General features: G+C 41.0%; 1 protein-coding gene across 1 annotated transcript in view; it reads left to right on the top strand.

Annotated features, from left to right (window-relative positions):
* Window positions 1-24,270, top strand: part of DNAH5 (dynein axonemal heavy chain 5) — a 319,657-nt gene that overhangs the window by 161,321 nt on the left and 134,066 nt on the right. Inside the window, exons 35-41 of the mRNA XM_055246049.2 lie at window positions 30-254; window positions 1,642-1,814; window positions 16,671-16,849; window positions 17,232-17,419; window positions 17,741-17,935; window positions 21,771-21,905; window positions 22,735-22,842. Coding sequence (XP_055102024.1) covers window positions 30-254; window positions 1,642-1,814; window positions 16,671-16,849; window positions 17,232-17,419; window positions 17,741-17,935; window positions 21,771-21,905; window positions 22,735-22,842 — 1,203 coding nt within the window. The remainder of the gene's footprint in view (window positions 1-29; window positions 255-1,641; window positions 1,815-16,670; window positions 16,850-17,231; window positions 17,420-17,740; window positions 17,936-21,770; window positions 21,906-22,734; window positions 22,843-24,270) is intronic.

Genomic DNA, 24,270 nt, shown 5'->3' on the forward strand with positions numbered 1-24,270 from the left:
TTCATAAAGCCTTTTTTACTTCCATTAAGGTCGGATTATTAGGAATTCAGATGATATGGACACGGGATTCAGAAGAAGCCCTTAGAAATGCCAAGTTTGATAAAAAAATCATGCAGAAAACTAATCAGGCTTTCCTGGAGCTACTCAACACACTGATAGATGTCACCACGAGGGATCTGAGTTCCACGGAACGAGTGAAATATGAGACTCTGATTACTATTCATGTGCACCAAAGGGATATCTTTGATGACCTGGTAAATTCTTTATAAATGCTGTGGCATGTAGAGAAAAACAAATTCTAGACACTATCTGCATTTACCCAGTAGAACTAGTTTGATTGAATTCAAGGAAAAGATTAAATTCTGGCAAAGAATCATGTTCGTAATCAGAGCTTGTTATCAGCTTTCTTTTCAGTCTTAACTGAATGTAAGTCATATTCTGATGATCTATGCTAAGATGTTATTGAGGCAATTAGACTTTATTAAAAATGTTTTAACGTGATGATTTTTAATGTTAAAATTGTCATGTAGCATCTGAAAAGCCTTCATACATCTTTTTCGCTTTTTACCTATTAATTGAAGATCACTAGTTTCTTGCTACGAAAATTATTAGTAATATTGCTTAGTAGAGCTGTTTAGGACTTCCCTTAAGGCTTTTGAAAAATCACATTCTTAACAAGTTTTACTACATTTTATGTCATTGATTGCAAATGGCCTTTCCTAATAGAGCTTCTGACATTCAGGTGTCACACATTTTTGCTTTTAAAGAGAGAACAAGGTGGGAAAAGAGAGTTGTGTAGCTATAGAAAATGGGAAATAAAAAGAAGTGAAATTTGTCCTCTACTATAAAATACATTAGATAAGAGGCAAAAAGCTCTTATTTTCATAATAATTTTCTGGATTTGTCTCACCCCATTATGTAAAAAAGATTATGAAAGATTGGTCCTGATATAATGGAAGTAGAGGCACCACATCGAAGCTATTGTGTGCTAATCTCCTGTCTTAATAGTTAAGCACACTACCTGCCTTTCCGAGAAATAAAGGCTCAGGCTAATTTTAGATTTCTTATTTGTCAAAGAAAATGGTGAAAGTGGCTAAAATTTTGGTTAAAAAATCTGGACAAAAGCATTGCCAGGCAATGACCTGTCATTTAAATGCTAGAAATTTTGGCCCAGTGTAATTCTTGGGAAAAATAATTAGTGGATTAAAAAACCCCAATAGTGTACTTTCTTATAGTCTTAAGAGATGTCTTTCTCCTAATGAGATTGTTTAGTTCTGTCTTTATGTGCCAAAACATGCTTTTCATAGATTGTATTTCATGGTGAGGACTATGGCATTAGGCATGTAAGGGTGAAATTTAAGAAATGAATATCTTATTATTAAAATAGGTAAAGCCACTTAAATTGGAGGGGCATAATTAGGGGTTTCTCTTGAGTTTTCTTATTCCCATATCTTCTAAAGTTTCTTTTTTACTGATCAATAAATGAATGGGTTGGCTGGTGATATAGTTGACACCTCTGAAATAGTTCGGTTGTCTGTGAGTTTCATTTATTTTACTTTATGATCTACATGAATGCTAATAATATGTATATTTAATGAGTGATTCTCATCACAGCTCTAACATATACCTTTTGAATTTCAGTGTCATATGCATATCAAGAGTCCCATGGACTTTGAGTGGCTGAAACAGTGCAGATTTTACTTTAACGAAGATTCTGACAAGATGATGATTCACATCACAGATGTGGCGTTCATATACCAGAATGAATTTTTAGGCTGCACTGACAGGCTTGTCATAACTCCACTTACAGACAGGTGATGGAACCCTTCTCCCCATCCCCCACCATTTTTATGCTCTCAAGTTGCTCAGGGGATTTTTGCTTAAAGTCTCTTAGGGTTTATAGGCTCTTTTATACTAAAACCTTTGAAATTTAGTATTTTTAGCTTCGTTACCAGCTTTCTTTTCACATGGGATTTAGGTTTGTGACTGACATAGACCTTGCTTCCTCTGCCTTCAGTCTTATATAGGCACAGTGTGTAAACATCGTGTGGACACAGAATGGGCAAGAAAGGGAATTAATTGCTGTGTGTTGTCAGGTGCAAATCACAGTGGGCCTTGCGGGGGCTGCTTGAGTATCTGTTGTTCTTACTGAGAGACAATTAAGATTTTCTTTTTTGTTTTTAAGCAGGAAAGAAATTGAGTATCAGTGCAGGTAAAAGTGGGGAGAGGCCACTGGAAAGGCCTCCAGAGTGTTAACTTTTCCCTTGGCCTGCTATTTACAAGTTGTGTTAGTGACACCTGCCACTGCAACCTCCCTAGATTCAGTCTCCTCATTTGTAAAATGAGCTAAGCCAGCGGTCCCCAACCTTTCTGACACCAGGGACTGGTGGAAGACATGGAAGACAATTTTTCTACAGACCAGGGGGTGGGTGATGGTTTCAGGATGATTCAAGTTCATTCCATTTATTGTGCACTTTATTTCTATTATTACATTGTAATGGATGATGAAATAATTATACAATTCACTATAATGTAGAGTCAGTGGGAGCCCTGAGTGTGTTTTTCTGCAACTAGACAGTCCCATCTGGGGGTGATGGGAGACAGTGACAGATCATCAGGCATTAGATTCTTGTAAGGAGCCAGCAACCTAGATCCCTCACATGCACAGTTCACGATAGGGTTCACGTGCAGTTCACAATAAAGGTTGTGCTCCTATGAGAATCTAATACTGCCGCTGATATGACAGGAGGCAGAGCTCAGGTGGTTCTGTGAGCCATGGGAGTGGCTGTAAATACAGATGAAGCTTCTCTCACTTGCCCGCCACCCACCTCCTGCTGTGTGGCCTGGTTCCTAACAGGCCATGGACCAATACTCTGTCGTCATTCAGCTCCAATACTAGTCTGTGGCCTGGGGGCTGAGGACCCTGAGCTATGTTGTCTCTGAGAGTGCTTGCAGGGCTAATATTCTGTGATTTGCTTAGTCTAATCTGAACTTTGTAATGTCAACTACATTGTATGTTTTTGCTTCAGGGATGCACTGAATGCTCATTATAGTTAAATGGCTTGCATTAATCATTCCATATTGTATTTATATGACATAACATTACATTGTGCCCCATAATAATATACAATGATGATTTGTCCATTAGAAATAATGTTTATTAAAAAAATGGGCCGGGCATGGTGGCTTGTTCACGCCTGTAATCCCAGCACTTTGGGAGGCCGAGGTGGGCGGATCACAAGGTCAGGAGACGGGGACCATCCTGGCTAACACGGTGAAACCTCGTCTCTACTAAAAATACAAAAAATTAGCCAGGCATGGTGGCACGTGGCCATAGTCCCGGCTACTCGGGAGGCTGAGGCAGGAGAATCACTTGAACCCGGGAGGCAGAGGTTGCAGTGAGGCAAGATCGTGTCACTGCACTCCAGCCTGGGTGACAGAGCAAAACTCTGTCTCAAAAAAAAAAAAAAAAAAGATAGGTGGAGCCAAGATGGCGGAATAGGAACAGCTCCGGTCTCCAGCTCCCAGCCCCAGCGACACAGAAGACGGGTGATTTCTGCATTTCTGCTTGAGGTACCGGTTTCATCTCACTAGGGAGTGCCTAACAGTGGGTGCAGGACAGTCGGTGAAGCGCACTGTGCGCGAGCCGAAGCAGGGCGAGGCATTGCCTCACTCGGGAAGCGCAAGGGGTCAGGGAGTTCCCTTTCCTAGTCAAAGAAAGGGAAAACAGACGGCACCTGGAATATCGGGTCAGTCCCGTCCTAATACTGCGCTTTTCCAACGGGCCTGGAAAACGGCACACTAGGAGATTGTGTCCCGCACCTGGCTCGGAGGGTCCTATGCCCACAGAGTCTTGCTGATTGCTAGCACAGCAGTCTGAGATCACGCTGCAAGGCGGCAACGAGGCTGGGGGAGGGGCGCCCGCCATTGCCCAGGCTTGCTTAGGTAAACAAAGCAGCCAGGAAGCTCGAACTGGGTGGAGCCCACCACAGCTCAAGGAGGCCCGCCTGCCTCTGTAGGCTCCACCTCTGGGGGCAGGGCACAGACAACCAAAAACTCAGCGAGAACCTCCACAGCCTTAAATGTCCCTGTCTGACTGACAGCTTTGAAGAGAGTAGTGGTTCTCCCAGCACGCAGCTGGAGATCTGAGAACGGACAGACTGCCTCCTAAAGTGGGTCCCTCACCCCTGAGCAGCCTAACTGGGAGGCACCGCCCCAGTGGGACAGACTGACACCTCATTCAACCGGGTACTCCTCTGAGACAAAACTTTCAGAGGAACTATCAGACAGCTGAATTTGTGGTCTCACGAAAATCCGCTGTTCTGCAGCCACCGGTGCTGACACCCAGCCAAACAGGGTCTGGAGTGGACCTCTAGTAAACTCCAACAGACCTGCAGCTGAGGGTCTTGTCTGGTAGAAGGAAAATTAACAAACAGAAAGGACATCCACACCAAAAACCCATCTGTACATCACCATCATCGAAGACAAAAAATAGACAAAACCACAAAGATGGGGAAAAAACAGACCAAAAAAACTGGAAACTCTAAAAAACAGAGCACCTCTCCTCCTCCAAAGGAACGCAGTTCCTCACCAGCAACGGAACAAAGCTGGATGGAGGATGACTTTGATGAGTTGAGAGAAGAAGGCTTCAGACGATCAAACTACTCTGAGCTACGAGAGGAAATTCAAAACAATAGCAAAGAAGTTAAAAACTTTGAAAAAAAATTAGAAGAATGGATAACTAGAATAACCAATGGAGAGAAGGGCTTAAAGGAGATGATGGAGCTGAAAGCCAAGTTTCGAGAACTACGCGAAGAATGCAGAAGCCTCAGTAGCAGATGCGATCAACTGGAAGAAAGGGTATCGCTGATAGAAGATGAAATGAATGAAATGAAGAGAGAAGGGAAGTTTAGAGAAAAAAGAATAAAAAGAAATGAACAAAGCCTCCAAGAAATTTGGGACTATGTGAAAAGACCAAACCTACGTCTGATTGGTGTACCTGAAAATGATGGGGAGAATGGAACCAAGTTGGAAAACACTCTGCAAGATATTATCCAGGAGAACTTCCCCAATCTAGCAAGGCAGGCCAGCATTCAGATTCAGGAAATACAGAGAACGCCACAAAGATACTCCTCGAGAAGGGCAACTCCAAGACACATAATTGTCAGATTCACCAAAGTGGAAATGAAGGAAAAAATGTTAAGGGCAGCCAGAGAGAAAGGTCGGGTTACCCACAAAGGGAAGCCCATCAGACTAACAGCTGATCTCTCAGCAGAAACTCTACAAGCCAGAAGAGAGTGGGGGCCGATATTCAACATTCTTAAAGAAAAGAATTTTCAACCCAGAATTTCCTATCCCGCCAAACTAAGCTTCATAAGTGAAGGAGAAATAAAATACTTTACAGACAAGCAAACGCTGAGTGATTTTGTCACCACCAGGCCTGCCCTAAAAGAGCTCCTGAAGAAAGCACTAAACATGGAAAGGAACAACCGGTACCAGCCCCTGCAAAAACATGCCAAATTGTAAAGACCATCGAGGCTAGGAAGAAACTATAGCAACTAACGAGCAAAATAACCAACTAACATCATAATGACAGGATCAGATTCACACATAACAATATTCACGTTAAATGTAAATGGGCTAAATGCTCCAATCAAAAGACACAGACTGGCAAACTGGATAAGGAGTCAGGACCCATCAGTGTGCTGTATTCAGGAAACCCATCTCACGTGCAGAGACACACATAGACTCAAAATAAAGGGATGGAGGAAGATCTATCAAGCAACTGGAAAACAAAAAAAGGCAGGGGTTGCAATCCTAGTCTCTGATAAAATAGACTTTAAACCAACAAAGATCAAAAGAGACAAAGAAGGCCATTACATAATGGTAAAGGGATCAATTCAACAAGAAGAGCTAACTATCCTAAATATATATGCACCCAACACAGGAGCACCCAGATTCATAAAGCAAGTCCTCAGTGACCTACAAAGGGACTTAAACTCCCACACAATAATAATGGGAGATTTTAACACCCCACTGTCAGCATTAGACAGATCAACGAGACAGAAAGTTAACAAGGATATCCAGGAATTGAACTCAGCTCTACATAAAGTGGACCTAATAGACATCTACAGAACTCTGCACCCCAAATCAACAGAATATACATTTTTTTCAGCACCACACCACACCTATTCCAAAATTGACCACATAGTTGGAAGTAAAGCTCTTCTCAGCAAATGTAAAAGAACAGAGATTATAACAAACTGTCTCTCAGACCACAGTGCAATCAAACTAGAACTCAGGATTAAGAAACTCAGTCAAAACCGCTCAACTACATGGAAACTGAACAACCTGCTCCTGAATGACTATTGGGTACATAATGAAATGAAGGCAGAAATAAAGATGTTCTTTGAAACCAATGAGAACAAAGACACAACATACCAGAATCTCTGGGACACGTTCAAAGCAGTGTGTAGAGGGAAATTTATAGCACTAAATGCCCACAAGAGAAAGCAGGAAAGATCCAAAATTGACACCCTAACATCACAATTAAAAGAACTAGAAAAGCAAGAGCAAACACATTCAAAAGCTAGCAGAAGGCTAGAAATAACTAAAATCAGAGCAGAACTGAAGGAAATAGAGACACAAAAAACCCTTCAAAAAATTAATGAATCCAGGAGCTGGTTTTTTGAAAAGATCAACAAAATTGATGGACCGCTAGCAAGACTAATAAAGAAGAAAAGAGAGAAGAATCAAATAGATGCAATAAAAAACGAAAAAGGGGATATCACCACCGATCCCACAGAAATACAATCTACCATCAGAGAATACTACAAACACCTCTATGCAAATAAACTAGAAAATCTGGAAGAAATGGATAAATTCCTCGACAAATACACCCTCCCAAGACTAAACCAGGAAGAAGTTGAATCTCTGAATAGACCAATAACAGGTTCTGAAATTGTGGCAATAATCAATAGCTTACCAACCAAAAAGAGTCCAGGACCTGATGGATTCACAGCTGAATTCTACCAGAGGTACAAGGAGGAACTGGTACCATTCCTTCTGAAACTATTCCAATCGATAGAAAAAGAGGGAATCCTCCCTAACACATTTTACGAAGCCAGCATCGTCCTGATACCAAAACCTGGCAGAGACATAACCAAAAAAGAGAATTTCAGACCAATATCCTTGATGAACATTGATGCAAAAATCCTCAATAAAATACTGGCAAACCGAATCCAGCAGCACATCAGAAAGCTTATCCACCATGATCAAGTGGGCTTCATCCCTGGGATGCAAGGCTGGTTCAACATACGCAAATCAATAAATGTAATCCAGCATATAAACAGAACCAAAGACAAAAACCACATGATTATCTCAATAGATGCAGAAAAGGCCTTTGACAAAATTCAACAACCCTTCATGCTAAAAACTCTCAATAAATTAGGTATTGATGGGACGTATCTCAAAATAATAAGAGCTATCTACAACAAACCCACAGCCAATATCATACTGAATGGGCAAAAACTGGAAGCATTCCCTCTGAAAACTGGCACAAGACAGGGATGCCCTCTCTCACCGCTACTATTCAACATAGTGCTGGAAGTTCTGGCCAGAGCAATCAGGCAGGAGAAGGAAATAAAGGGTATTCAATTAGGAAAAGAGGAAGTCAAATTGTCCCTGTTTGCAGATGACATGATTGTATATCTAGAAAACCCCATTGTCTCAGCCCAAAATCTCCTTAAGCTGATTAGCAACTTCAGCAAAGTCTCAGGATACAAAATTAATGTACAAAAATCACAAGCATTCTTGTACACCAATAACAGACAAACAGAGAGCCAAATCATGAGTGAACTCCCATTCACAATTGCTTCAAAGAGAATAAAATACCTAGGAATCCAACTTACAAGGGATGTGAAGGACCTCTTCAAGGAGAACTACAAACCACTTCTCAATGAAATAAAAGAGGATACAAACAAATGGAAGAACATTCCATGCTCATGGGTTGGAAGAATCAATATCGTGAAAATGGCCATACTGCCCAAGGTAATTTATAGATTCAATGCCATCCCCATCAAGCTACCAATGACTTTCTTCACAGAATTGGAAAAAACTACTTTAAAGTTCATATGGAACCAAAAAAGAGCCCGCATCACCAAGTCAATCCTAAGCCAAAAGAACAAAGCTGGAGGCATCACGATACCTGACTTTAAACTATACTACAAGGCTACAGTAACCAAAACAGCATGGTACTGGTACCACAACAGAGACATAGATCAATGGAACATAACAGAGCCCTCAGAAATGATGCCGCATAGCTACAACTATCTGATCTTTGACAAACCTGACAAAAACAAGAAATGGGGAAAGGATTCCCTATTTAATAAATGGTGCTGGGAAAACTGGCTAGCCATATGTAGAAAGCTGCAACTGGATCCCTTCCTTACACCTTATACAAAAATTAATTCAAGATGGATTAAAGACTTATATGTTAGACCTAAAACCATTAAAATCCTACAAGAAAACCTAGGCAATACCATTCAGGACATAGGCGTGGGCAAGGACTTCATGTCTAAAACACCAAAAGCAATGGCAACAAAAGCCAAAATCGACAAATGGGATCTCATTAAACTAAAGAGCTTCTGCACAGCAAAAGAAACTATCATCAGAGTGAACAGGCAACCTACACAATGGGAGAAAATTTTTGCAACCTACTCATCTGACAAAGGGCTAATATCCAGAATCTACAATGAACTCAAACAAATTTACAAGAAAAAAACAAACAACCCCATCAAAAAGTGGGCAGAGGACATGAACAGACACTTCTCAAAAGAAGACATTTATGCAGCCAAAAAACACATGAAGAAATGCTCCTCATCACTGGCCATCAGAGAAATGCAAATCAAAACCACAGTGAGATACCATCTCACACCAGTTAGAATGGCCATCATTAAAAAATCAGGAAACAACAGGTGCTGGAGAGGATGTGGAGAAATAGGAACACTTTTACACTGTTGGTGGGACTGTAAACTAGTTCAACCATTGTGGAAGTCAGTGTGGCGATTCCTCAGGGATCTCGAACTAGAAATACCATTTGACCCAGCCATCCCATTATTGGGTATATACCCAAAGGACTATAAATCATGCTGCTATAAAGACACATGCACACGTATGTTTATTGCGGCACTATTCACAATAGCAAAGAGTTGGAACCAACCCAAATGTCCAACAACGATAGACTGGATTAAGAAAATGTGGCACATATACACCATGGAATACTATGCAGCCATAAAAAATGATGAGTTCGCGTCCTTTGTAGGGACATGGATGAAACTGGAAAACATCATTCTCAGTAAACTATCGCAAGGACAAAAAACCAAACACCGCATGTTCTCACTCATAGGTGGGAATTGAACAATGAGAACTCACGGACACAGGAAGGGGAACATCACACTCCGGGGACTGTTGTGGGGTGGGGGGAGGGGGGAGGGACAGCATTAGGAGATACACCTAATGCTAAATGACGAATTAATGGGTGCAGGAAATCAACATGGCACATAGATACATATGCAACAAACCTGCACATTGTGCACATGTACCCTAAAACCCTAAAGTATAATAAAAAAAAAAAAAAAAAAAAAAAAAATATATATATATATATATAAAATAAAATAAAATAAAATAAAATAAAATAAAATAAAATAAAAAGTATAAAAATAAATAGTAAAAAAAAAAAAAAAAAAAAAAAAAAAAAAAAAGTGGAGTTCCCAAATAGGAATTTCTCATAAAATGCTTATGTGGTTATTTTATGTCTCCTGCCTTTCAAGCCTCCAGCACTTCCTTGTCTTCCTCTGTCTCTGCCGAAGGCCTTGTTTCTTGTTTTTTTGAGAAGATAGACGCGTTCATCTCCACCACCGTGTGTGTTGACCTGGGTGCCTGTTCTCATGCAGCTGCTTTCTCTCCAGGTTTGCCGTCCAAAGCCAACACCCCCACTGACCCCAGGATTTCCTCTCTGGAAGCATCATCCATTTTCACTTTCTACTGAATCCTTTTCATCAACACACACACAAGCTGTGATTGCTTCCACCCAGCAAACCCTACCGTGATTGCCCCGGTTTCCTTCCACTCCATGCTCCCTTCAAAACCCCTCAAAAGCACAGTTTATCTCCACCTTGTTTTTCTTCAACTCACTTCATTCAGGCTCTCTGCTAACTTTCCATTGCTGCCGTAATAAATTGCCACAAATTTAGAAGCTTGAACAACACAAATGTGTTCTTTTTGTAGTTCTGTGCATCAGAAGTCTGATGTGGGTCTCACGGGATTATAATCAGGTGTCAGCAGGGCTGTGTTTCTTCCCAGAGACTGAGTTCTATTTCCCGCTCTTCCAAGTTGTTGGCAGAATTCCTTTCCTCCTGGTTGAAGGACCCAGGTCCCCATTGTCTTAGGTCAGCTCAGGGCTGTTCCAGCCTCTGAAGGCTACCACGTTTCTTGATCCTGACTCCTTCACTCATCTTCAAAGGCAGCAGTGGTGGGTCAGGTGCCTTTCATGCTTTGAATCTCCCCTCCTTCTTCTGTCTCGTGTCTCTGACCCACTCTTCTGCCTATCTCTTCTGCTTTTAAAGACTCATGAGATTAGGTTGAGTCCACTTTATTATCCAACATAATCCCCTCTTCTCAAGATTCTTAACATTAATGACATTTGCAAAGTCCCTTTGGCTGTGGAAGGTAAGATGTTTACAGGTTGCAGGTTGCAGAGATTAGAATGTGAGTATTTTGGGGGGGCCATTATTTTGTCATACTTTCCCCATCACTCTGATAAAACAGCTCTCGTGAAAGTCACCTAGACCTGTTGCTAAATCCATTGGTTTTTCCTGGATCTCATCTTTCTTGAACAATCAGCTGCATGGGTGCAGTTGATCATTCTCTCCTTTTTGATACACTTTCATCACATGGCTTCCAGGACACCACACTCACCTGGTTCCTCCCACTGGTCTGGTTGTCCTTTTGTACCTGTTCCTACTCGTTCCTCTTCATCTTTCTGACCTTTAAACATAGAACTGCCAGGCTCTTCTCTTCTCCACCTCTACTTATTCTTTAGGTGATCCCACATGGCTTCAAAAACCCCAAACTCTCTCTCAAACCAGGGCTTCTCTCCCGAACTCCAGACACACATACCTATCTGCCTATGTGACATGTCCATTGGATGCTTACAGGATATTTAACATTAATGTGTTTGATCAGCCTCACAAAAGTGCCCTCCTGTCGTCGTCTTCATTTTTGCAAGTTGGCATTCCATTTTATCAGAGTAATGGAGGGAAGTGTGACAGTAAGAATAATGGCCCCCAAAAGATGTCCATGTCCGAACCCCGGAAGCCTGTGAATACATGACCTTCCAAATGGGCAATCCAACACTCCCTGGAGTAACCCTGAAGCCCTTCCTTCTCTCTCACCTCATTATCCAATAATCTACCTTCAATTTGGTCAGCACTGCTTTCAGGTTCCTTCTAGAATGTGAGTATTTTCACCCGTTTGCCTTACTGATACGGCTCTGATGACTGGAGGACCAGCAGGGTCCTTTGTCTTGCGCTGATTTGATAAACGCCAGGGACACACGTGGAGTCGTTTCAAGGGGTAGAAAGTTTAATAGGCAAGAAGAAGGAAAAAGCTCCCCAGTACAGAGACAGAGGGAGGGGTGCTCTGAGCAGAGAGAGAAAAACCGCGTAAACAGGGGAAAACAGTCGGTTATATTAGGAGGCTGGGGGAGGCGGTGTCTGATTTGCATAGGGCTTAGGGTATTGGTTTGACCAGGTGTGTCATTCATGTAGCCCTTGAAAAAACTGGCCCTCCGACCCCAGCCTTTTAATATGTAAATGCAGGTCGCAATGACGTCCTGCACACGTGGAGTTATCTGGAGGCAGCCATGATGCTTAGCGCACGTGGTGACAAGGAGAAGAGGGTGGGAATTGCCATGTTGGAGGGACCCAGTTTCTAATCACCAGCATTTGCATATCAAAGCTTGCCAGCCTGGCTCTTTAAGCCACTTTTCTGTTAGAAAAGAAATGTTTAGGGAGCTACTTTTATTAAAAGAAAAAAACCTTACCGAGGACTCCTTTTACCCTCTCTATCTGCCTACAATTATTCCTATATCATTACTACTCTTTTTTTTTTTTTTTTTTGAGAAGAAGTCTCACTCTGTTGCCCAGGCTGGAGCACAGTGGTGTGATCTCCACTCACCACAGGTTCAAGTGATTCTCCTGCCTCTGCCTCCTGAGTAGCTGGGACTACAGGCACAAGCTACCATGCCTGCCTAATTTTTGCATTTTTAGTAGTGACGGGGTTTCACCGTGTTGGCCAGGGTGTTCTTGAACTCCTGACCTCAGGTGATCTGCCCTCCTCGGCCTCCCAAAGTGCTGGGATTACAGGAATCATTACTACTCGTATCCAGACCACCGTAGTCTGTGACCTGCATCCTTCTGACAATGTTTTAACTGGCTTCCCTGCCTCCGTCGTTGTCCCTGTACAGTCTGTTCTCAGTTCAGACACCAGAATGTAAGTCAGATCTTTTGCCCCAAAACTTCTCCCATGGGTCCTTCCCATGCAAAGTAAAAGCCAACATCCTCACGTGGGCCTGTGGGGCCTGGTACAATCTGGCTCTGCTACTTCTCTGCTTCTCTATCCTCATTCAGCTCAGGCCACTTGCACCTTGCAAAGCTGTGGCGCATCCCTGCCACAGGGCCCTTGCACTTGTTATACACTTGGCCTGGCACCCTCTTCCTTCAATAGTGGCATAGCTTGCTTCCTTCTTCCTTTAGTCCTCTGCTAGAGAGTCACCTCAGAGGGTCTCCCGACCTCCCGCAATCTCCAAATCTCATAACCCTCTTATCCTTGGTGCATGGGCTTCATGTGATTTGTTTGCTAGAATTGTTCTGTCACATAACAGATGCTAAATAAATAGTTCTTGAATAAATGAAAGAAGTGATTATTTCCAAAATTGCATCTTAATGGTGAAAAGTTTACATGGTACAAAAGAACATGAAGTAGAATGTGTGGGAGGGAAAACTTTTCTATTTTTAAAAATGATCAACAGTTTATTTTCCATCCCTCTGAAAACTGTGGATGCTTAGATATTAAAATCCTTTTTGAGTTTCACATGTACGTATCATAGTTTACAGTCTTTTCTGCAATTTGATTCTTCCACTGTGTTCATTGTCTTGTATATTTTTTATATTAAAAAACTGAGAACTTTAAAAGCAAAATAAGTATTTTTAAGTATGTAAGTGAAGGGATTCTGAAGTTTGTCTGTTTCACCCTAAATGCCCATTGTTTTTCTTTAACCAACTTGATTATGTGGGAAGTGAGTTATTAATTTTCGATAGTAACTGAGATTCCACTGCAAGATTTGCTTCCCTTTTGCAAGAGAAAACTCCTCATTGAAATTAATACTTTAAAAAAGTCAAATGCTGGAGGCACTGACGTGTTGTCAGCCCTTCACTGACTGACCTGTGAATTTAACAGCTGTGGCAGCTCCCTGGATTCTGGGGAGCTCAATGCCATATGGACAGAGTTGCAGACATTTCAGATGATAAAATAGCTATTATAATATGATAACATACAGCACTTTTCTCCAAAACTCATAGTGTTTTTAGTGAAGACTAGAGTTGTCCTGACTACTGCTGTCACTTAAGCAGAGGGCGGAGGAAATTGAGGGCTGATGGAGGCATCTTATCTGCTTGATAAGAAATGTAGACAGGACTTGTACCTTTCTCTGACATTCCCACAGCTTCTGTGAGTTTTGACTGAGTGTTGACTGCTCAGCTCTGCCCCTGGCAGCTGTGTAGTATTGGACAAGACACCTAACCTCCCTGATTCCCTTGTTTTGGAATTATTGTGTGGACTAGAGGCAACGTAAGTACCCAGCACAGGGCGTGACACAGCAAATGTTTGTTATTATTATTATTCTTGCTATCACTGTTGCTTGTCAAAATTGCTGATAACACTTTTTTTTTTGGAAAGGAGTCTCACTGACTCTGTTGCCCAGGCTGGAGTGCAGTGGCGTGATCTTGGCTCACTGCAACCTCTGCCTCCCGGGTTCAAGCAATTCTCCTGCCTCAGCCTCCTGAGTAGCTTGGATTACAGGCACATGCCACCACACCCAGCTAATTTTTGTATTTTTAGTAGAGATGGAGTTTCGCTGTGTTGGCCAGGCTGGTCTTGAACTCCTGACCTCATGATCCATCCGCCTCAGCCTCCCAAAGTGCTAGGATTACAGGCATGAGCCACTGTGCCTGGCCTATGATAACACATTCTTTTTTTTTTTGATAACACATTCTTTAGCAACCTTTTCTTTGGTTTCTCCTTAAGCAAGCCCTATAATCAAAGAGTCTGTAACTAAACCAAGTTCTCAAGGAAGAAATGTACTCTGCTGATGCACGTACCATTGTTTCTTAGGAAACTTTTCAGCAGTTTACAACTAATAGGAGTTGAAACCATTTCTGGTTTACATGTGACAAAATGCACTGACAGTGCTATGAATACTTACGAAGAATGCTGGTGATAGATTTGGTTAGTTTGAGTGCTAATGAGCCCCGGGGTCATGGGGTTGGTCGCTTTTCATTTGGCATCAGGGTCACATTCTGCATCTCTAATTCCTGTAGCTGTTGGGACAGGAGGGACCAGATAAGAATGAATGGCTGGATCAGCGCAAGCCATTTATTCAACAAATGTTCATATAGTACAAGGTGCCAGGGGTTAGGCAAGTAGTTGAAGGTACAAGTGTGAACCAGACCTAGCTCCTGACCGCAGAGAGTTTATAGCATTTTAACTGGAGGTTAGAAAACTAAAATGGAGTTGATCACAGGCAACTAAAACACATAAAGTTCAAACCCTGTTCATGAATGGAAGCAGTTTTGAAAATAGCCAATAGATAGACTAGAAAGGAAAGCAGAGAAGGGAGGCAAGGAGGGAGGTACACCCACACGTAGAATTCTCTAGACACACAGGGAGACGCTCTGATAGATCCATGCTTGTCACCGAAAGGCAGTTTGGGCACCAGTGTAGCAGTGGGTCTGAAGCCCCAGCTAGCTGAGTCAGGGAGAAGTCTCCAGGCATGCCCATCTGCTTTTCATGTAAATACGATTGATCTGTTTGAAGCAACTTGCTACTTCTTCAGTTTAAATATGAATCCAGTCATCTCATTTGTAACGAGGGTCTGCATAACAGAGCAGCTGAGTGATCAGAGTTGATGGAGATATATTCCCTTTTTTGTGTTTGGTATTTTATTTAATCTTTTTTTTTCAGTTTTTAATTTTTAAGTTCAGGGGTACATGTGCGGTTTGTCACATAGGTAAACTTGTGTCATAGAGGTTTGTTGTATAGATTATTTCATTGCCCAGGCATCAAGCCTAGTGCCCATTAGTTATTTTTCTTTCCCGGATAGAGTGGGCTTGTCCCAGAGCTGGGAAGTGAGAGGACTTGGCTTGTCTCAGCCGTCCTGCCGCAGTCCTGAGAAAAGTCACTCAATCTCTGTGAGCCTTTTTCCTTATCTCTGTGCAGTGGGGGAAAGGAACAGTAGCTTCCTTCCAGGGTTCTCTGGGGATGAAACGAGATGATGCCTGGGGAGCACACTGTGGTGTCTGTTGTTGTTACAGACTTTGCTCTGGAAGGGATGGCAAAAGTGCAACAGGAGAAATAAGACCTTGGGTTAAAAGGCAGAGTCAAAGTGAGAGCAGGCATTATCCTGATTTCATGCCCAGATCTTCTCCTCTGTATCCAGGATCTGCATACATTAAGGGCTGAGTCATTTACTTGCCTTTATAGCGCTCGTTTCCAGTAACATTGAGAACCTGGAACCACCCTCAGCTGGTGCACTCAGTGTTCATTTCCACTGCTCAAGCTGGATAGTCACTTCATTTCATTGGAAGTCTTTTTCAAGTCCAGATGAATGCTTTATAGTTTGGCCATAAGAAAACCCGACACGGCACCACTTTATAATTTGTCTGCTTTGGTAACACCAGGTGGTGCTGGCAAACAAATAATTCATCTGCAAGTTATCAGGTGAAAAATTTTCCTTTGCAGGCATTCTTGTATTCTCTCACCAAATCTTTTATTTGTTAATCTCATATAGTAAGATGCAATTGAAAGCACGTGCAAGTTTAGTAGATACAGAAAGAGATTCAAGGTGTGATTATTTAGCAATGTGTGTTTTAAATCCCAACTACCTCAAATGGCCAACTCTTAGATTCAAAAGGGGATTAATCTGTTTGAAAGGATCCCGATCTGTTTCACAGAATATGTATATTTTAGATGGGGGTAGATTTCTGCGAAAATGTTGCCAAATACATTTTGGAAATGCAATGGTATTATTTTTATACCTGGAGATTCTGTCTGCATATTATGATAAGAAAGCCTGAAAAATTCAGCAGTAAAGAAACCTGTTTAACCTTTTAAGGAGTTTTTAAACTTAGTTGATCATAGACTACCCCCTCCTTTTCCTCAACATATGTTAACACTGATAAGGATGTGTGTTTTAGGATGTTGTATTCTAAATGTTAGGTAGGGACAATGGCCTTCTGTTTTTTAATCTTGTGTGCGTTTCATGTCACTGTGATGTCTCAGAAGTATTTCCAGGTGCCCGAGGGCTGGTTCTAGTGATGTTTCTCCCCATGCAGATGTTACATCACGCTGGCTCAAGCTCTGGGAATGAGCATGGGGGGAGCCCCTGCCGGACCTGCAGGCACAGGCAAAACAGAAACCACTAAAGACATGGGACGATGCCTCGGGAAATACGTCGTGGTTTTCAACTGTTCAGACCAGATGGATTTCCGAGGACTTGGACGGATTTTTAAAGGTGTGGGTTATATTTTTTAATCTGGTGAGAAATCTCAGCCAAGGTGGAATATTTTGCTAAAATTTGTTTTCAACAATTGGCCACACTTTAGAATCATTTTCAGCTTTGTAAAATTTTCTGGAAAATCTTCAATCTTGCCAGGTTGTGTGGACCAAATGTTACTTCCTCCCGACGTTTTTTGATATTCCTTTATCTTGGGTGTTTACAGGTAAAGTGCCAAATTGTGAGCTGTTTTGGGTCACTTGACGCATAGATCTATTTGTTCCACTTTACTTTTGAATGAACTTACATCTGGCTCATTTTAGCAGCTACATAATATCCTTTTTCTTGGTTTTCCAAAATTATATACTAATTGGATTTTTCATTTAATTTCCTTTCTAAGGACTGGCACAGTCTGGATCCTGGGGTTGTTTTGATGAATTTAACCGTATTGATCTACCAGTTCTCTCGGTTGCAGCCCAGCAAATTTCCATTATTCTGACATGTAAAAAGGAGCACAAAAAGTCTTTTATTTTTACTGATGGAGATAATGTGACTATGAACCCTGAATTTGGGCTTTTCTTAACCATGGTAAGGAGCTGCTAGAAAAGCTATTGAATTTCAGCCTTCTTATCACAATTTTCATGCATCTCCCTGGTCATATGTCATCTGTTTTCCTGAATGGAAATTGGGATTGTAACTTTACCTCCTTTTGAAAACCCTTTGGTGTTAAGCAAAGATCATATGAATAGCTCATGACTTAGCCTGTCCTGGTAAAATGAGAGTGAGATATGTAAATGAATTCCCTGGTTGTCATTCCAGATTTGTTGTGTGTACATAATGAATCTTTTAATATGATGCTGACGTGTGCTTGATTGCATCATTCATCCTTGGGCTTTATTTTCTGTTTAGAATCCTGGCTATGCCGGACGGCAGGAACTCCCTGAAAACTTGAAGATTAATTTCCGCTCAGTGGCCATGATGGTTCCTGACCGTCAGATTATCATAAGGGTGAAGTTGGCTAGTTGTGGCTTCATTGACAATGTTGTTTTGGCCAGGAAGTTTTTCACGCTCTACAAACTGTGTGAGGAGCAGCTTTCTAAGCAGGTGTGTCATCCTGGAGGTCTTACGCACTTAGGCATGTTTCATTTTTCTATTCAGCAGAATGTTCTCATTTTGAGAAATTCTAGACTGGGCTTGTTGACGAAGGATTTTATTGATACTACGTAGAAAGGTGTATTACTACAAAAATAATTTTATATGCATAGTTTTATTAAGAAGTACATTTAAATTAATATTTACAGCATAGAAATGAAGTGAATATTATCTGCACTGGTTTAAGAGCCAAAGATTTATGGATATTAACATTGGCTGTTTATACCACCTATAGATTCATTGTCATATGTGTTATGTATTTTCATGATTTGTAGGAACCTCTCAATGATTTATTCTTCTTCATTCTAAGCTCACTTGAGTATTTGACCAAGGTTTGCTAACTGTGTTGTTTATATGTTGCAATCGTCTTGCTAGTTTCCTCGATTGTTTAGGGTAGCAGGTTCAGGCATCATGAGGTTTCATAGTTAAAAGTCATGGAATTGAACATATACTTCTGCATTAGTTATCTATTGCTGCATAACAGTCATCTAACAATCATACCACACACTTTGTGTCTTGTAACAATGTACATTTATTACTACATGGTGTCTGTGGGTCAGGAGTTAGCTGAAATGAGTCCTGTGGTTTGTGTCTAACAAGGCTACAGTCAAAGTGTTGGCTGGGGCTGTGGTTTCATCTGATGCTCGAATGGGGACAATCTGCTTTTGAGCTCACTCGGGTTGTTAGCAGCATTCTGTTAGTTGAGGGTGTAAGACTGAGGGCTTCAATATCTTGCTGGCTATTTTCTGGAGGCCACCTTTAGTTCCTGCAGGCTGTGCATAGTTCCTTGCTATATGGGTTTCCCCAGCATGACCACTTACTTTCTCAAAGTCAGCAAGGAAAGTGGTTTCAGCAAAACGAGTGCTACAGTCTAATCTAATGTGACCACATAATCACATACACATAATCACATACAACCTGTTGTCTCTGCTGTATTCTATTAGTTAGAAGAAGCAAATCACAGGTCCTGCCTACTCTCAAGGTGATATCATTTAAGGACATGACCATGAGGAGGTGGGCATCATGCCACAATTTTTTAGTACATATCAGTAAAAATTACTAGAAATATATGCTAAATAATGACACAGTGCAATAAACATAAGACTATAACATGAATTGCACTTCCTAACATATATAACCTTTGTTCCATCTTATCACTTAGGCTTTCATTTCAAACTTCTTTGAATCTTTATTGCTTTTTATACCCACAGGTTCAACCTAATTACATTCCTACTCAAAAGTTCTTTTCCTGTGAGTGTTCAGACACACACAGACTCTTCTGGCTCTGGCCATTGAGCCTTTCTGCTGAGTGTGACCCTAACATTTTGTCTCCAACATTCTTGGTTTCTTCTGCTTATTGGAGCCCTTACTCACTCATTCTTATTGTGTTAGTCTGTTCTCATGCTGCTAATAAAGACATACCTGAGACTGGGTAATTTATTAAGGAAAGAGGTTTAATTGAATCACACTTCAGCATGGCTGAGAAGGCCTCAGGAAGCTTACAATTATGGCAGAAGGGGAAGCAAACATGTTCTTCTTCATGTGGCGTCAGGAAGGAGAAGTGCTGAGTGAAGTGAGGGAAAATCCCCTTATAAAACCATCAGATCTTAGGAGAACTCACTTACTATTATGAGAACAGCATGAGGGTAGCCACCCCCATGATTCAATTACCTCCACCTGGTCCCTCCCATGACACATGGGGATTATGGGGACTACAATTCAGGATGAGATTTGGGTGGGGACATGGCCAAACCATACCACTTATCTTTCAAATAAATATTTTTTCCATGCTGTTTCTTGAATGGAAAAAACTTCCCACATCACTGGCTCCTGCTCTTATCTTCACTACCACTTCACTACTTCCCTCACTCCTACCATCCATGTTCACAAGGTCATTGTGAAATGTAATAAATCAATGTATGCAGAATAGTTGGACTCATACTGATCTCTTGGTGAACATTCTGTGACTTTCCCTTCACGCCCAGAGATTTAACTGGGTCCAACTCTGATAGGAAGTTTCCCATGATTAATTTTACTCACCAATGCTTTTAATTCATTGTTACTTTTATACAAGTTTATTCACATTTCTATTTTATTATCTTTATTAGAATTTAAATTCCCTGAGGGTGGGAACTCAATTTGAATATTTTTATGTGCTCCATCTTCCAAATGACTAGTCTTAAGTGAGGCATACTGCTCCCAATTGCCTTAGCAGATAACTGTAGTTTTTTCCTATACATCTTTGTTTTTATTGTGGTAAAAGCATATAAAATTAAATTTACTATCTTAACCATTTTAACTGTACAGTTCAATAATGTTAAGTATGTTCACAATGTTGTGAAATAGATCTCTGTAACTTTTTCATCTTAAAAAACTGAAACTCTGTGCCCACTAAACAACAACTTCTCTTTTTCTCCTCCCTTAGCCCCTGGTAACCATCATTCTACTTTCTGTTTCTATGAATTTGACTATTGCCAATAGTTCATATAAATGAAATCATATAATATTTGATTTTTTGTGACTGGTATATTTTACTTAGCGTAATGCCCTCAAGGTTCATTCATGTTTTAGCATGTGACAGGATGTCCTTTCTTTTTATGGCTAAATAATATTCTGTTATATGTATATACCACATTTTGTTTATCCATTCATCTGTCAATGGACATTTGGGTTGCTTCCACCTCTTGGCTTTCATGAGTGGTGCTGCTATGAAAATGGATATGCTGATATCTCTTTGAGACTGTGCTTTTTATTATTTATTTATTTATTTATTTTTTGTGAGACAGAGTCATGCTCTGTTGCCCAGGCTGGAGTGCAGGTGCAATCTCGGCTCACTGCAACCTCTGCTTCCTGGGTTTAAGTGATTCTCATGCCTCAGACTCCTGAGTAGCTGGGATCACAGACACACACCACCACACTTGGTTAATTTTTGTAATTTTCTTGGTAGAGGTGGGTTTTCATCATGTTGGCCAGGCTGGTCTCGAACTCCTGGCCTTAAGTGATCTGCCCCACTTGGTCTTCCAAAATGCTGGGATTATGGGTGTGAGCCACTGTGCCTGGCCCATTCTTTCAATTCTTTTGGCTATATACCCAGAATTGGGAGTGCTGGATCATATCGTTCCATTTTTAATTTTTTGAGGAACCGCCTTACTGTTTTTCACAATGATTGGATAATTAGATTTTGATTATTCAGTTTATATATGCTGAAATTTGACATAATTGAGCTTTTATAAATATTTAGTAAGGGAATGACAAAGCTGGGGGCTTGGCTTTCTAATTTGTCCTTATCCTTCCTCCTCCAGGTAATCCTGAAGCGCAGCTGCTTTTTTTCCCCCTGATTCTCCTGTCTTCTTACTTATCATGAAAAAGGCACATATATTTCTATGTATATGACAGTCATGAGTACAGTCTCAGTTTAATTCTGGTTCTGAATTTTAACTTTAGAGATACGAGCAAATTTCCTTGTGTATGATTGATTCAGAATAAGCTCAAAGGGATGTCTATATTCCAAGAAGAAATTTATTCCCTTTCCCTGCCAAGCTGTAGCAGCTAGTTCTGATCTAAGGGCTTCAGCTAATGATGGCACATGGGAGGACTCTTTGGGATATTCCCTATTTGCTCAAAAAGTATATCTATATGGAAATATTTTACCCCATTGTGTGTATGCATTTTCTGAAGGAAAATCAGCATTTATTCATTATCATGAATATAATTTATGTCAGATTCATATGGCTTCTGCAAGTATTTTAATGTTGAAAATAAGCCCAATGTATCTCACGTTCTCTAGGTTCATTATGACTTTGGCCTGCGTAACATTCTGTCAGTTCTTCGGACCTTGGGAGCAGCAAAAAGAGCCAATCCAATGGATACGGAGTCCACGATTGTCATGCGTGTGCTACGGGACATGAATCTTTCTAAACTGGTAAGACTCACAGATGGAAATGTTCCACCTACTTGAATATCGGTTCAACTAACTGCCCATACGTGAGACTTCAAAATATTTATTTAAAATGCTCATTTAAAATGCCTAATTGTTAGATAAAGTGCTGGAGAGCATCACTTTAAATTATACTTTTTCAGACATTTTTTTGGGTAATGACTCCTATGCACTCTAAAATGTGCCTATTCCAATAGAATTGAAATGGATTTAAAAAAATACGCATGTTAAGATGCCAAATACCTTGAATCATTTTTGTGTTTTAGAATTAAAATCTCACCTTTGGAGTCTGGTAGAGCCCGGTAGGAAATGATGTGTAAATTCTACAAGTGTGTGATAGTTTCACACTATTATTTCACAATAGAGACTGATAATCGATGCCCACTATCTGTGGATCTATGTAAAGGGTGACAAAATGATAGATTTTTATTTTAAATTAGAAGTATACACCAAATTCCAATTCACAAACCTGCTATTAATTTCTAATTTAAAAATTCTTTTAAGTTTAAATAAAAAATTGTAGATTATACGGTATCCCCCAAAACTGACTATTTTATGGAAAGATTGTCACATAGACAGTATTGTCTTTCCTTCCATTTCTTTCCTTTCTCCCTGTTCTTTTCCTCTTTATTTTTTTTTTTAATTGATGGGAAAGATGAGGAAAATGTTTCTTAACTTCAATAAAGGTGATATGTTATTTGTTAGTGGTTACATTGCAATAACCCGGACTGTGTTGGGCATTTCCAGTTTATCTGCATATTGCTATGTTTATACCAGAATAATTGGTCTGATTTCCCATTCTTTTCTTTTTTAGATTGATGAGGATGAACCCTTGTTTTTGAGTTTGATTGAAGATCTCTTTCCAAATATTCTTCTGGACAAGGCAGGTTACCCTGAACTGGAAGCAGCAATTAGTAGACAGGTAATGTGCTTCACAGGGCATCGAGGGCTGGTGTCTGTTTCATCCGAATTTAATGGGAATAAAGTGGGGCTTCTGTGGCTCCAACCTGTGCACTCTGAGCAGCAAAAATAACAACAGTGAGGCTAACACTGCTGTCTTAAGGGAGGCCAATGCACACCACGAGTCAAACTCCCCTTGCCCTGGGTCTCCTACCATTGCACAGCCACATGTCCAGCTAGTCATGTGCGAGTGGCCCTGTTATTGGTGGAAACCATTCCACACCAGATTCAGAAATGAAATGTGATTGGTCAGCAGGGGGTGGATGGGGCTCATCTGGCTGCCTCTCTGGAGCTTGGCTTAGCTTGTTTCTGCCCTGGTGTTTGCTGTGTTGCCTGCCTCTGCGTGTTATTTGCAGTGATCTCATGTGGCTTCTCTTTCCTCAGTACTTGTGGCTTCTTGCTCAGACTCTGGGGGTGGGTAGGGTGGGGGAACCCCCCACACTATGTATATCATGATGTCTCTGGACTTCCCATGGTACTTGGTGCAGCTTTATCTTTTTATAGTCTTCCTAGGAATGGAAATTAATTACATAAACCTTATGCCTCAATTTCTTTTTCTATGAAGAAGAGTTTGGAAAAAATGTTTTATGGAAGTGGTGATTAGCTCAAATTTATAAATTGCACTTCAATTCCTTGAAAATATTTGTAATGAAAATCAAATGTGGCCGGGTGTGGTGGCTCATGCCTGTAATCCCTGCGCTCTGGGAGGCCAAGGTGGGTGGATCACTAGAGCCCAGGAGTTTGAGACCAGCCTGGGCAACATGGTGAAACCCTGACTCTACCAAAAATCCAAAAAATTTGTTGGGCATTGTGGCATGTGCCTATGGTCCCATCTACTCTGGATGCTGAGGTGGGAGGGTCACTTGAGCCTGGGAAGCCGAGGCTGCAGTGAGCAGTGATTGCATCACAGCACTCCAGCCTGAGTGACAGAGGGAGACTGTGTCTCAAAAACAAACAAAACAAAACAAAACAAAAACAAAAAATGGAAATCAAATGTAGCAGTACTTAGTGTATATTTTGCTTTGAAAATGTAGTATATAAATGTCTGAATTGCCTGATGAGGTAAGAGTGATCATTTGTCTGCAAGTGGTTTCTTCATCTTTTGGCTAAACTAATTTTAACACTACCTAAAAGCTAAGTATTGGGCCGGGCGTGGTGGCTTATGCCAATAGTCCCAGTGCTTTGATAGGCCAAGGTGGGGGGATTACTTGAGGCCAGCCTGAACAGCATAGCGAGACCTTGTCTCTACAAATAAATTAAAAAATTAGCCTGGTGCAGTGGTGCATGTCTGTAGTCCCAACTATTCACGCAGCTGATGCAGGAGGATCACCTGAGCCTGGGACTTTGAGGCTGCAGTGAGCTGTGATCACGCCACTGCACTCCAACATGG

The sequence above is a fragment of the Symphalangus syndactylus genome, chromosome 16 (genome assembly GCF_028878055.3).
Source record: "Symphalangus syndactylus isolate Jambi chromosome 16, NHGRI_mSymSyn1-v2.1_pri, whole genome shotgun sequence".
In the NCBI taxonomy this organism is placed as follows: Eukaryota; Metazoa; Chordata; class Mammalia; order Primates; family Hylobatidae; genus Symphalangus; species Symphalangus syndactylus.